A 15,921-nucleotide genomic window follows, 5' to 3' on the forward strand; every position below is an offset into this window, starting at 1 on the left:
GACAAGGTTAATGAAAGGCATGCAAGGTATTTTACCGATGTATGGAGCTACTTAATCTTAATGCGGGCATCATGACCTCAAACAAGAAAAAGGGAAAACTGTAAGACTGTGTGTTTACACACCGATAGATGTGTGACAGTAACTCCAAGGATTTTTCTGGCATCCCTGAATGAAACAAATGCAGCTGCAGAAGTTAAAGACTAATGTGATTTAAGAGTCAAGAGTCTGACAATACAGACTCTTGACTCTTGGGGAGAGACAAAATGCCCACATATCTCATGCTTACAAATAAATCAGTAGTTTTACCCTACAGTGGAAGAGTTTTCATCATTTTTCTGGTTATTTATTAAATGAATAGTTCAACATCTGTAAAATACTCTTATTTGTTTTCTTGTTGAGAGTTAAATGACAACATTGATGCTGCTCTCACGTTTTTACTGTAAGTAAGAAGCTACAGTGGAAATGAGGAAATAGCTAGCCTGGCTCTGTCCACAGGCAACAAAATCCAAAAACTACAAATTTCTTGATGGGGAGCAATTGCCAGCAAATGAGCAGAGTTATTGACCCTGGGTGATACATAGTTCAGTGCATTAGCCCCCATCAAACAGTATATTTTTGTTTTTACACTTACATTTTTGTGTTGATTAAACACTTTTGAGATGCTTGCAGATTTTGTTACCTTTAGACAGAACCAGGCTGCCTTCCCAGTTATTTTTTCTCTGAAGTTGTAGGGTATCTACAATCTGTAGAATATATTTAGGCTGCGACTTTGGCAATTAATGAACTATTTTAGTTATTTTACTAAATGTTCCAAAACAGACCTTGAACTAAAAGTAATATGCATAATACCAAAGAGAACTCAGCCTTTTGTTTTCACATGGGCCACGGCAATGGAAAATACCACATTGCTTTGAATATATCCTGAGCTGATGCAGTGTGTGTCCTCTCCAAAGCTAGGGTCACTCATCCTGTTATTCCCTTAATCGGCTAACCTGATGATTGCACTCAAAGACGCACAGGCTGAAAGGCCAGAACCATTAAATGTTTTTTTCTCCTGCTGAGAACATCTTGTCTCCAAGATGTTTGTCCAATTTCTTAACCTTTATTAGGCCTTCTAAAGCGCTCAGCGTCTATTTAATCACTCTGTCTTGTACCTAGCGGTCTCTACAATTAAAGAAGTTAATTGAATTGTACCTTGTTATTCTCCCTCCATCAGCTCAGTGCAGGCAACTGATAAACACATTTAAAGTGCAATCAAGGCTGATTGGAGAAGGGTGGCAGGGCTGGCTCATGCTACTTAAGATAAGTTGTCTCAGAAGAAGGGTGAGGTTGAGATTTCTCGTTCTGGAGTATATTAACTTGTCTTTCTCTTTGGATTTAGCTTGGAACAGAGGACAAGTATGAACTGCTTCATGTGCTGGAGTTTACAAGGTACAACTTTGATAATAGCATTTTTTATATTAATGATATTAATTATTATGTGTGCGACTGCAGTATACTCAGTCATTTGTTGTTCATACAGGCCATTGGTGTAGGTAAATATTTGTTCTTTGCTATAAAGTCCTCAAGAATCACGTGCTATCAGAGTTCATCATCTGCCTTTAGCACTCGTGATTTGCACTAATTAATTGTGTGACAGAGGTGTGATATCTTGTTACCCACCTCTTTGATTTCTAATTTCATCAGACATATGCTAGCTCAAACAGTACGTGATAATTTGCTGTAACACCTTGTGATGTGATTTCTCTCGCTTGCTTTCTCTGCTTATCCCACCCCATCTTCTCTCTATCTGACTCTCTCTTTTGCCTTTTTCTCTCTCAGTGCGAGGAAGAGGATGTCAGTCATCATGCGCACCCCATCTGGGAAGATCCGCCTCTACTGCAAAGGAGCTGTGAGTGTCTGTCTCTCTCCATGGCAACGCATGACAGCCCATCACCATCATCGCCACACGCACAAGTGTCGAACACTCTTCTCCCCTTATTGCCTATCGCTTTCTTGTCAGGAAATCTTTTCAATGAGCAGCAGCACAAAGCAAGAAGACCATATTTCACACATGGGTATCTCTACAAAATAATGGATACACAAACATTATGTTTCACAGGAAGTCACTCTGCTTATATGAAGTATCCAACTACCCTCAATCCACAGTTTCAGAAGTATCTAAAACTCTGCTGGATGTACACTGCATTATATATTCAAAAGAAAATAACATTTTTGGTGCAATTTTAATGATTAAAGGGACATGTGCATAGTTAGCCTCGTCAGGCTCATCAAGGTAAGGTTAGTAACATTTTAGACAATGAGGGTTTAATTTAATTTACTTGTCTTACTATGTAAGTAGGTTATAAAGACAAGCATACCAAAAAAATTATAATTTTCAAAATGTTCTTGTTTTCACTTTCTAGGTTTAAGGCTTATGTTTTACTCAAGCTGCTTGTTTTTATTGTAGTTTAACACTATTAATTGTTTTCTGTGTTATTAAAACACAGTCACAGAATGGAGGTGCAAGTAGGATGCAGATACATTTTGTCGAAAGTGCAACTCACAAGGGCTTTATCCAACCTGAGATGCCTGTTTGCCAAGTAGCCCGATTCCAGGAGGTTCATTTCTCTCCTCTCCTCTGTCAGTAGCCAATGAGTGTTTGTTTCACTTCAGGATACAGTGATCTATGACCGTCTGGCAGACAGCTCTAGGTACAAAGAGATCACGTTGAAGCACCTGGAACAGTTTGCTACTGAGGGTGAGTGGACTAACATCGCCCCCTGTCTGCCAAAAGGAAAACATCTTCTAGGATGCATCTGATGTCTGTGCTTCCATCATTTCTTTCTGGTCGTTATCACCATTTGATCGTCAGCTGCCGCAGAAGTAGAAGTTTTGTTTTAGAGCTTACCTTATATGTCAATATTTAATGAACAGTCAATCCAAATATGAGTAAACTGAAGGAATATTAACCTAAAGCAGTGGAGCTGAAAGAAACTGCATCAGAGATTCCTTTTTGTTCTGTGTTCATACTGCCCCCTTGTGAGACACAAGCAAAATGATGTAATTGGGAATATTTGATCTAGGCTATATATAGCTTTCAGGACAGATTGAGAAGATCTTCAGTAGCAGCAATTTGGAGTCGCCTGAATAATATATTAGGACTTATTTTAGCTTTCCGACAAGAAGAATGGCAATGAATAAAGTTTATTTAATCTTGAAATGGTATTGATCTGACTTAAATGTTATTTGCGTTGAACAAAGAATCTATAAGTCTTCATGCTAGTCAGATATTTGGATTTATAAAAGATTTATATTGATTCATTATGAACATGTTACTTATAGCCAGACCAGCAGTGTCAGAATTTTTATTTAATCTCCTAGACATAAATAAAATAAAAGCCATGGGTTGGATTCGCTGCATTAACATATCAAGTTACTATTGTAAATCATACAGAGTTGTTGTAGACAGCTAATTGCCATGTCTTACCCCCAATCAAATGTTAGAAAGGCATCGTAAAAATAGATTAAAATGTCATAGCCTTTAAAATAAATATATATATGGTATAATCTTTATGAAAAAGATATGCAGTACATTGACGAATAACAGTGAAACACATGGTAGTCACTACCATCCATACTCTGTTGTTTTCTACATGGCAACCACCCACCCAGTTCTTCTAAAAGGTCTGGATTTGTATATGTATAGAAAAGCTTAAGGAATTATTTGATAATTTAAGTTTTTATGTTATAGTATTTATCAATTATGCAGTGAGGAGGTCAGTGATTACACTGCACACATATGTCTGAGTGACATGCTTAACATCAGAGTATCCTAAAGGAGTTTTTTTAAATCGAAAACAACTGGACTAGGTTATTTGTCTGGGAAGACGTTTCACCTCTCATCCAAGAGGCTTCATCAGTTTGTGTACGCATCTGACCAGGCTAGGACTGGTCCTACTTTCTGGTGTGGAGACCCAGGTATTTAACCTCTTGTGGGCGTTCACAAGGATGATGATGTCACAGTTAACCTAGTCCAGTTGTTTTCGATTTAAAAAAACTCCTTTAGGATACTATGACCTGGACAAATGAGAATATACACAGGCTCCTTAACATCAGAGAGCTCAATCCTGTCAAAAATCAAGGTCTTGAAATGGAAAATAGTAAAAAGTCAAGAGATTTGACCCAAGTATTGTCATGCTGTTTTCCTCATCCAGGGCTGCGCACTCTGTGCTTTGCGGTGGCAGACATCAGTGAGTCGTCCTATCAGCAGTGGCTGGAGCTCCACCACAGAGCCTGCACCTCCCTGCAGAACAGAGCCCTCAAACTTGAAGAGAGCTACGAACTGATAGAAAAGGTTTGTTAAGTGAAAAACTGTCAGCTTTGTTTTGCAGGCCTATAAAATGAGCTGGGGACATATAATAGACAGACAAACATTTCACTGTGGAAGGTATTTAGGTGGCTACATGCTGCTTTTTCTTCATACACAACTTACTCTTTGTTTTATAACCTTCTGTGCATCTGCAGCAAAGGTTGAACTGAACTGTAATCTGTAATCACACCTGGAAACCTGTAAAAGTTTGCACAATTATGTGTGCGTATTTGTGTGAGAGATTTAAGGTCTGACCAGCAGGTAGGTTTGCTTTTCTGTGAGGTGGGTCTATGTGGAAGCACTAGTCAAACACAGGAAGCCACAGTCGTAAATCAACCACTTGGCATGTTCTTCATGGCTGCTCCTGGCTGCCCAAAACAAATGGAGGCAATCAATCATGAAATCAACATAAAAGCTCTCAGAGAGGAAAATGCTTAATGGGCAGAGTTTGGCACTGATGCTGCCAGGGTTTTGGGGCTCATTGCTCTTCAGGGCAACTCATACTTATAAATGCGCACAGTAACGCCACATGAGGGCACAATGGAGTTGCAGTGAAATTTAAAAGCCTGAGACATTCATCTGAAGTTCTCCTTCACATCATCCCTCAAACAAAATGCGTAGGTATGATTTGTTTTTGTAAAAGAAAATGTAAAAATGCGATAAATTCCAGATCATCCAGCCTTAATAGGAATTAGTTAATTAGTCAGCTTGTGCAATCGTATTCCCTAAACTGTCAACAAAGTGACTGTGGGTTTCCTAACCTCATATTATTGTGTTCTAGAGTATGTACATGTAAACTGCTCCGGTCTTTGGAGGAAACGTTTCTCTTCAACTTTACTGATCGGTTCAAGCTTAAATTGATTATTTTTGGACTACTTGCACTTTAGCTCAGCCAACTAACAGTAATAAAATGTACCAGTGGTTTACCCACCTGTGCTGCAGCCCCAGTTTACAATATATTATAACATTATAACATCTCTTCTTACACATTAGAAACAGTAAGGTTGACTTCAGAGTTGTAGCAATCACTCTCTTAATGCTACATCGTTCCACCCTCGCTTGGGGGTTGAAATCCTGATCCAAGTGGTTTTTGTATCATAATCCACAAAAAGTGCCTTTAACAACAACAGGAACAATAGAACAGTTCACATCCAAAACGACAAACGAGGACTCATCAGACGTAGTCATGTTCTTCCCCAACTGCAGTTTTCTGCGCTGTGGTTCATACAGAGCTACAGATGCACAGGCAGCAGGGCTCAGGTCACAACTTAAAGAACTTCCCCTGCTTTTCCTCTGCTGCTGGCTCCTGTCTCCCCTCTACCCCTGGGTCTTGTCAAATCTTTGGCCCCATGATGGGCCAGTATGAGCCCGCAACCAACCCCAACGAACCACTAAGTTTCCCGGGGAAACACCAACAGGTTTTTGTGGGTGTACTTGTGTGGGAGAGATTGTGTCCACAGATTCACACACTTATACAGGGGCACAGTAACTGATCCAAAACCCCTTTAGTCTGTGGTGGGTTTTTCTGGTTGATAAACAAGAGCAGCTGATGAGGAGAAAAAACATGACTGAGTGAGTGACACAATCCCGGTTCACATGTTTCTCTGACACATGACGTTTTAAAGGCCTTCCTCTGTTATGATAACCACTTACTGACTTTTTTTCTGATGTAGAACCTGCAGCTCCTGGGGGCCACAGCAATCGAGGACAAGCTCCAGGATAAGGTGCCCGAGACCATAGAGACTCTGATGAAGGCTGACATCAAGATCTGGATCCTAACCGGGGACAAACAGGAAACAGCCATCAATATTGGTGAGCAGGAACAGTAAAATGAGTGTATGATATTTGAGCTTCATTCTTTTCTTGGATTCTGCCCTGATTTGTATAATTGAAACTGTCGTGCTGTTTTATCACAGCAGTCATATCAAGAAAATGGTACAATTCTTGAACAGCCTATACAGGGAAATCTGCTTTTAAAATGCTCCCAGCCATGTACAGGAGAGGTCAAAAGTCAACACACTCTGGTAGTTGGTTTTCAGTTTGTTGCTGACCTGGAGGCTTAAATCTGCATCCTCCACTTGAAGCGCAATCTCTTTAAAACAATTTGCCGCCCTATTTCACATGATGTTTAAACAAAACATACAGTATGTTAAAGTTGAATAAAAGCTCAGTTCTGCTACCAGATGTCAAACAGGCTGATACTAGAAATGCAGATGAACTATGGTGCAGGGCCTGACACATGGGCCTCCATAAGATCACATAGTGAACTTCAATTAATAAAATATGCAGGATTTAAAGGTGTAATTCTGTGATTTTGTATTGCATTCCCATAACGTTGGGAAACTCATAAGTAGTGAGTAGGAGTAGTAGGAGAGTCTGAGATATCCTGAGTTTCAATCTCTAGTATGTGTAAACCTCTAAAAAGACTGGATGATACATTTCCCATAATAAAAAACAATATCATTATTTAACCCTTCCTACCACTGAAATGGCCACTTCCTTCAACCCCTACACCTTCAGCTTGCAAAACAGGCTTTGTTGAAGCATTTAAAAGTATACTCCTTTAATAAACATTAAACTAAATCCATCAGAACCAGAGATACCAGAGTCAAACTCAGTGCCTTCTTTGCCCATAATGCAACTTGCTCAACGACAGTTTGGTCAGAGATCTGGGCGTGTTATGCTCCTAGCAGCTAATGCAGCCTTGAGCTTTTAGCCTCAAACAGAGACCCCCAGACTTTTTACATTTTCAAACTTGTGGTCTTCCACCCCAACCGAAGGCATCATCAAGCTTATTTTAGAAAGCTTGTCAAGAGCTTGTCGAGAGCCATGGAAGACATTATACAACAAGTAGTACCTCTCTTTTCCACTAAACTGATACATTTGTAAAACTGGTTCCCATTTAATGTAAAATCATCAATAGTCATTTGCACCACAAGTTCTTATTACATTTTGTGCATCATGGCATACTTAAGTCCTGCATTTGCACTTGGTCTCAAACCATATTAAGTGAACCTGACCTGTGCTGTGATAAATTGTACTCCAGCCTCTTACAGGTATTCCAGTCAGTCCTGTGGTCATTCCTCACCCAGTGAGACGAACTACTGACAAGCTGAATGCTTTTCTGTCACACATATCTAGCAAAAGTATCTGTCGCAGATTACAAGATGATGTATGAGCACACTGCACTGACATGAAATAAATAACATGCATATGTACACAAGCAGGCACCTCTTGCGTATCTGGCTCCCCCAGAGGTTTTTGCCTTGCAGATGTTATCAGAAAGGTGAATGACTAACTCTGGTCTGCCAGTTCAGCTTGTATTCATCTTCCATAAATGGCCCTGGTATTACTGCTCTTAGATGTGGCTAATTACCGCAAATGCATCAACCTTGAATACAGCCAACTTGGTAACACAGAGTTCAGAAAAATAGATATGAAAAGTACCTCCGTTTGTGGCTATACCTACCACTGTGGCCTGACTGAATCAGCCCTTTGTGCCCACTGTGCCCAGATGTGAGGAGGCTCTGCAGAAGCACAGGCTCACTGGAAGTATTTTTACAGGTCCGCCATTTGACTGAGTCGCTCTGTAAAATCTGCGTTCAATATTGACTTTGTTTTTTACTATTTTCCTCACTGAAAGACGATCTCCATTGCGAGGGTTAATGGTGCACCTTTTGACACGTGGACCGGTGAATTTAGCCCTTCATATTTAGATTTGTCTGCATTTCGAGGTGGCCTGAACCACCCAAATGCCTCACTTGGCACAGAATATGGGGCATAAATACAGTTGAGTTTACTTATTTTCACATTCACACATTATGACATTGAAGCATGGATAGTCAGTTTGATCTGAAACTGTAAAGATTGTTTCAGTGTGTCTCTAATTCTTAACTATCATGACATAATGTACAGTACCTACTCTGACGCTGCGTGTCTGGCTGCCTGAGGAAAGAGCAATGTTTACTCTGGGACACGCTCCCAGTGCTGTGAGCTGTTTGTTGAGGGGAGTTGTACGTACGTAGTGCTTAGAACAGGTATGAGCCAGAATTCAATGAAAGGACAGTGCCTGCTGGTGCACTTGTAAGGAAACACTGCTCACTTTACTTAAGGTATCACAGACGGGAAGCACACATAATGCTGTGTTAATTTTGGCCAGAGGATGCATCATCCCCTTAAGCAGAGACAAATAAAAGAGTAAACACAACCTCTTATTGGCCTACACTAATATGAGGCCCCATATAACCTACTTTCCCACCTTAGAATTGTACAATTAATTTCAGGTCCCCATTCTTCCTGCCTCCAAATATCCTAGTCACAATGTTTTATCCATTTAAAATGCCTACTGTGGCTAAAACGTGTATCTATAATTGTTGCTCCCGAGGCAATATCCCAGATAACTGTGACACGAGTGTCGCTGCTACACATTCTTTTATTCCTATGGGAGCAGTGTTTAGTTCCGCCTGAGACAGAGAACGGCCAGGAATTCAACTTTCTTTGGTGAAATACAATAAAGCCGGTTTGGCTGCAGTCAAATGAGCTTAAGGTAAACACATTAAGCGGAAGGGCTGTGGCAGGAATTGACAAGGGGGAAGGGGGTAGAGACAGTGTTGAGATGGGGAGACATTTTCCACACATTGGCAAATTTTTTGACGTTTGCACCTTTGCACTTAAGAAAACAATCTGCCAGACCCCAGACCTCAGCCCTGTTTGGTTTTGACTCTGGGGGTGAAGCCTACTCATTTCCGCATGCAAGGCCCCCTCTATGTTTGTGTACTGTGTGTGCACAGTTGTGTTTGAGTGCGACTGTGTTTTTGTGTGTTTTATGCATAATCTTATCTCAGTTTCACTCAGAGAAAATGCCACCCATGTATTAACAAAACATGGGATTTGTGGTAACCGCCTTAAAGAAACGAAAATCTCTTTCCAGACAGAAGCAAAGTGTTGAAGCCCACAAATATTCATGTGGTTATGCCACAGATGGCAGCCTTTTCATACAGCCACAGCTCAAAACTGAAGGCTTCAGTCTTGATTCGAGAAACATTTTTGTTTTCCCCGATGGGAGGCGCGCTCTACCACCTTGCTGGTGACCCTGAGCATCTGTCCCGGCCAAGAGCTGAGGGGAATACTCCCCAGAGAGCCATGTTGGGTAACTCAGAGTTGTAACTGCCTATTAAAACAGGAAACTGACAAACCCTTGTAAACCAAACTCATTAGTCATGTCCTGAGACACTGGCTCTGAGCTGTAACATTTTAATTGGTATCCTTCAAAATGTATTGCTGCATCCTGTATTATCCCTTATTTGTTTAATTATGTTTTCTTCTTTTTTTATTTGGTGTTTTATCCGTTTGTTTGTGCACATGTATGTTTGGGCTCCATGCAGATAAGTTGTTAAGCAAAAGGGGGTTATTGAAACTAAAGTAAACAACAATTTGATCTAGTAACTTAGTATTGATTTAATTTATTCTCTCTGCTTCTCTCACTCTCTAAAACATGGTGTTTTGTCTTTTGTTTTTGTTTTTTTACTGTAGGACATTCCTGCAAACTACTGACCAAGAACATGGGGATGCTTGTGATCAATGAAGACACTCTTGATGTGAGTATTTAGCATTTTACTTTTTAAATAATGTGACTTTCTTACATAAAGAACTAATAACCTAACCAAAGCTCATAAACTTCACCATTGTTTCACAAAATGATTTACTAAGACTGTAGTTACTAAGGCAGCCATTATATACAGTTCAAGAAATATTTGAAAATGCTTGTTACAGATCTTGAAGTTAATGTATGACGTGAGGACATCCATGAGTTTAATAATCCCCTCATCTCCACAACCAGCCCCTGTCGAAAGATTTCTCCACAGGGAACCTTACACACACACACACACACACACACACACACACACACACACACACACACACACACACACACACACACACACACACATACACACACACACATCCCAAATCTGCCTCCAACATCTTTAAGACACCCAACAGAGAAGTCTGTTGACCCCCCGGCAGGAGAGACTTGTCTGTTGTTTCTGAAATTGAAAAGGGCAAGTCCCTGCACTTCCATCGGGAGAAAGTGAAGCAGAGGAGCTGCAGATGGAGGAGAGACTTGACTGGGTTTAGTTTGTCGGACAAGAAGGGGGGATGGGGGAGTGGGGCAGTGAGAAGAAGTGGGTAAAGGAGGGGAAAGCGGCAGGGGGGTGTTTAGGGGTGATGACGGACGGCCTTCACTCTGTCAGCCAGTCGTTAAGCGTGATAAATAGAGCAGAGGTAGAAATTTGGGGTCGGTGCATTCATAAAGCACACAGACCGGCACTTTGAAATGTCAGCTCCTATTCTCCTGTGGTTGAGCAGATGCTTACATAAGGCAGTTTGTTAAAACTCTCCACCAAGACGAAGGGGGCACAGTGAACAGAGGACCAGGCAGCAGGACTGGTAATTCTGAGTGCTCTCGTGCTGCATAAGAGAGTAATTGGAGCATGGCTTCCCTCTTTGCTGTGTTTAGAAAGGGTTATCAAAGGGAGGACAAAGTTTTAGACATCCCCTGTACTAAATCTTAGTTGAACTGAAATTCCCAAAGTGAAACTCGGTCTCCAAGGTAGGATTAGGTCATTTTGAAAAGCTTTGTCTTCCAGTCAGTGTGTTTAATCATTTAGAGAACTAACAGAACTTATTGAGTATTAGTATATTAATCATTACAAATTACAGTTACAGATAAATTGAGCTCATTATTTTTCAACAAAAGGTTATTTGTGTTTATATGGTTATTAATAACAAAATCAAGATCAAAAGAAGATCAAAAAGTAATAATGCACTATCCAGGGGAAAATTGGATCGGAAAAAATATACGCACACAGTTTGACTGTTCAGGCTTAGGTGTGTTTTTCAGTGAGATGAGGGACAGAAAAGTAAAGGTAAAGAACATGTCCACACACTTCTAACTAAGGTCAAACATCCCTTTGTTGGGTGCCTCCAAGCCTAAAGACAGATGATGACATTACATCCATACAAATGTCCAGATTCCATATCAAGAGTGTCATGTCCTGTTGGCTATATCACTCAAGGCCTATATCAACAACGGAGCTCAGTCTTTATGGGAAGCTCTTGTGGATTTCTGAATGGAGGCCACATACCCATTCCAAAACCAAACACTAGCTAGTCACATAGGCTAAACTGGTCATTATAGCAATAACAAAGAGGCTTTAGGAGGAGACATGTAGCATTAGTGCTAAAATTCCTCAGTGGAAATTAGGGGGGAAATGGCCGCTCTACTTGAGGAAATGGTAAACTTGGCTTATCACAGTATGTGATTAATAGGTTGTACCCCAAGTAGAGTGAATACCTTCTCATACATATGGTGTACCAGCTTATACAAAGCACACACAGAGATGCACTCACACCGAGATGTCATCTAAAATCACTCTTTTAACTGTGATGAAGACTTTCATTTTCGGCTTGTGGTTGAATGTGGATCTTACAACCTGTATCTACTCTGACCTACACACACACACACACACGCACACGCACGCCTCTCTACTGCTCACCATCTCGTGCTGTTTTACACACACCATCAGGGATGGCTAAGTCCTCGCAGCTGCTTTCTGCTTGTATCCTCTTGCTCAGTTTCTCTCCTCTGTTAATCCATCATCTCTTTCTGTGCGTGTCTCTCACTCTACTTCTCTCGCTTTGTGAAACGTAAAGCCCCTTTCTCCAAATATTTCCTTTAAGCTGGGGTTTCAAAGTTTTGTTATGCCAAGCGAACGTTGCATGGTTCCCCTGGTACAGTCTGACTGCTTTGACATATTTGACCTCAACACCAGGCCGTACCCCTCCCTCCCCCAGTCCTGTTAATGACCACCATTTTTAATGATTACAGCTGTTTGAGCATCTGTTTGGCACATCGTGTTTGATACCCTACATTGTATCAGCTCATTTAAGTTTTTCTTTCTCCCTTCTAAAGTCATATAACCCCTTAACATCCAGTTTCTTGTCTATTATATTCCTTTAGATAGTTTTACAGTTGGGAAACCATCCTTTTTTACTCTGCCCCATACTATCACATGTACAGTATATCAGCTTATATGAAATCATGAACACTCTTAACCATTTGTATCAGTACTTTTGCTGAATACTACCCCACCACCATTATAGATATTATTGCAAGAAGTGCTTCTCTAATATTTTTGTCCTTTTGAGGCCAGGTGACTCTTAAAATATTTCTTACTTTACTGGAAATATACATGTGGTACATCTACCGGTCCCTCAGAAAATGGTTCCATAGAGAATTTTTTTTTTTTTATCTCCTAATGGCTTCACCATCTGTGGGGAAGATGACTGAATGATGAATACAATGATGATCTCACCACTCCATCCATCCAGTCCATATGACTGTACACCAGGACACTATATCCTCATATTTGTAGATTTTCATCGTCCATCATCATCATAGCTGTATATACCCTATGAGCAAACATGGTCCATTTGCAGAGCTCGTCTATGTTATCACCTTATGGCCAAGAGCTGACTGTAATAAGCATGAGAAACATAATAAATATCTTAAATATTGAGAGCAGCTGCACTGCAGCATTTGGGGATTAGCAGTAAGAGTGGACAGATCTGTCTCAACTATTTAAAACGAATGTTATTTGGAGACGAGAAGAACATTTAGGAGCTAAAACACTAGGACTGTCTGAGTAGAGAGTAAGTAATATGAATGCCATTGTGGAGTCCTTTGTGTTGCACTGCAAAATGTAGTGGCACAAGCAGTGAAGCAAGTTTATGTAGCCCTTGTACAAATGTTGTTTCATTGATAGACTTGAACTTCTTAACACAGAAACTTCTTTGGGCTGCGACTAAGGTTGTAAAATGCCAGAAAAAAAAAACTGATTTAACATTTGCAATTATTTTTGTAATTAACTGTTGAAATATTGCTGATGAAGCACAGAATATATATTTCATGTTTTTGTATTTTTTATCATCATTTTCTTAAACACTCTTATAGATGTTCATGTGCACTTAATTAATTTTGCCAGGGAAATAGATAATATGATTTTATTAATTGTATAATATATTTTTTAGCTGTTGACGAATTGACAAATGCTTTTAAAGTAAAATGATTACAAACTGACTCATGAATTAGTTATAATCAACTTGTACTAGGGCTAAAATAGCAAACAGTAGTGCATATCACCATAGACTTGAAATTATAATGACTAATTACACTAAACTGAAATTCATGAAATGTTTTCCATCACGCAGGGAACAAGGGAACTACTTAGCCACCACTGTGGAATGCTGGGAGATGCCCTCTACAAGGAAAACGACTTTGCTCTCATTATTGACGGGAAGACTCTCAAATACGCCCTTACATTCGGAGTGAGACAGTACTTCCTGGACCTCGCCCTCTCCTGTAAAGCTGTCATATGCTGCAGGTAAGATTTACCCCTGAAACAATAAAATAAACGTCAGACAATTACTCCACCTACCAACATGAAAGAATGAAAATACTGTTCTTGCTGCACAGACTTTTCTTACTGAATCTTTTTGTAAGTTTGAAAAACACTAAACAAACTAAGTAGTCTAAGTAAATTATGTTTTTAAATACTTTCACACAGTACTGTGCACTAGACACAAGATGAAGCCATTCCCAAGTATCTACTTAAATGCAGCAGATCCATAAAAGAGCCCATATAGGTATAAAGAGATGGAAAATTAAGTATGGCAAATTAGGTATCAATTTTCCACCTCCACATGTCATTGATCATTTCTGAGAACTGAGTTGCTTTGTAATCATTATTCTCTAAACAATATGGACATGGACCATCAAACTCTCACAACTGGACCAAACTGATCTTGTCAACTGTCAAATATTACGAGTAGTAAAAAAATAATAAATTATTGAAAATTATTGTCCATCACACAACCCGGCAGACCAAGCTGATGTCATCAGTTTGCTTGTTTTGTTAGACCAATAGCCTGAAACCCATTTTACAGTGACGTAAAACAGAATAGCAGCAAATCTTCGCAATTGAGAATCTGGAAGTGAGTAATGTTCAGCATTTTTTCTTAAAGAATGACTGCAATTAAATTAAAAGCTCTATGGTTGAACTATAAAGTATAACGTCTTTGCCACAAAGGCCAGTAAGAGTTTTTATGGCAATAAATTAAAAAGTGCGATAGTTATGAATTTAAATTGAAACATTCAACATTATAAAGGTACACTGTTGACTTGCCCAGGCCACATAAGTAATAGGAAGTACTTAAATACTCAAGCAACCGTGACGGGGTCTGGGGCCAGAAGTCAGCACCATATTTTCAGAATAACAGCAAACCTTCAGGTGCCACACTATGACTCAGTGCATTACATCAATTTTTTTATTTATTTTTTTCCCCCACCTCTACCTGCCTTTGCCTTGTGCACACTCAGTGGGCACTAAGAGACGCTGCAAGATGAATGAGGCCTCTTAAACCACAGAGAAGATAAACATTAACAGTTTCACATCTAGAGACAGACATGCAGTTTACAACATCATCTCTGGAGGCTGTTTTTACTGTACACTACCCCCATTTTAGTGGACAAAAAGTAAGCTCCTATGTGGGAGGCTCCAGGCTTTGCTGAGGGGATAAGGTCAAGTTTGAAGTCTTGTAAAAGAGAAGTTATAAGATGCTTCACAGCCATCAACCTAATGATTGGCTCTGCTTAATGGACCGACTAAGAACGGTCTTACAGGGTCTCCAAGAGGAGGGAGAAACAGCAGTAGACAGGGGAAAGTCATCTTCCAGAATAGGACGAGTAGTCTTTGTGATCTTATTTCCCAGTTCATTCAGTTGTGTCCTTGTCACTGTCAACTCTACACAAAATGCATGTGCACATAAACATTCATCCCCTTTAATAGGACACTCTTAAATCATCAGAAGGGCAACCCGTTGGGTTTAGGAGTCACATAAATGGAAACCACCTGTGCAGAGTCAGTGCTTTTCATTTGATTGTAGTAAAAATTTATAGACTTTTGGTGAGTCAGTGGGCAAGGACAGAGGAATACTCCAAACAACTGTGCAAATGGTGATTGACAAACACAAGTTAAATGTATAAAATGCAGGATTTGGTGGTTGCTGTTTGTAAAAACACAATTCAAAGCTGGCCCCTCCCTAGCTCATTAAGAGAGAGAGAGAGAGAGAGCAGTGGTTGTTGAGCGGAGCTAGAGAGGGAATGACGTTACAGAGAACAAAGCAGTGACTCAAGAAAACATTATTTTCTGATTGTTTCACTGTGGTTACGTTCTAAAGTACAAATAAATACTCCCAGACTTCAGCGCAAAACTTCAGGAAGGTGCTGCATCCAGGACACAGAATGAGAGCAGAGGAGAGAGAAAGATGGAGACAGCAATATAACTTGGTCACTATGAGTCCTGTCCCCACACCCTGCATGCTTTGGGTTTTTCCAGGTGCTGATCTCAAAATTCTTTTAGAATAATTATCAATAAAGAGGGTCCAACCCGGTACTAGCAAGGTGCACCTAATAAAGTGGCCGGTGAGTGTATAATCTCACATCCACACTC

General features: G+C 40.1%; 1 protein-coding gene across 4 annotated transcripts in view; it reads left to right on the forward strand.

The window, feature by feature from the left end:
- The window catches only part of atp8a1 (ATPase phospholipid transporting 8A1), a 103,768-nt gene that overhangs the window by 55,966 nt on the left and 31,881 nt on the right, over positions 1 to 15,921 (forward strand). For all 4 annotated transcript variants that reach the window (XM_056383602.1, XM_056383604.1, XM_056383599.1 and 1 more), the window contains 7 exons: positions 1,382 to 1,431; positions 1,822 to 1,891; positions 2,656 to 2,740; positions 4,197 to 4,336; positions 6,025 to 6,163; positions 9,884 to 9,948; positions 13,622 to 13,794. In XM_056383602.1, coding sequence (XP_056239577.1) covers positions 1,382 to 1,431; positions 1,822 to 1,891; positions 2,656 to 2,740; positions 4,197 to 4,336; positions 6,025 to 6,163; positions 9,884 to 9,948; positions 13,622 to 13,794 — 722 coding nt within the window. The remainder of the gene's footprint in view (positions 1 to 1,381; positions 1,432 to 1,821; positions 1,892 to 2,655; positions 2,741 to 4,196; positions 4,337 to 6,024; positions 6,164 to 9,883; positions 9,949 to 13,621; positions 13,795 to 15,921) is intronic.

The sequence above is a fragment of the Seriola aureovittata genome, chromosome 8 (genome assembly GCF_021018895.1).
Source record: "Seriola aureovittata isolate HTS-2021-v1 ecotype China chromosome 8, ASM2101889v1, whole genome shotgun sequence".
In the NCBI taxonomy this organism is placed as follows: Eukaryota; Metazoa; Chordata; class Actinopteri; order Carangiformes; family Carangidae; genus Seriola; species Seriola aureovittata.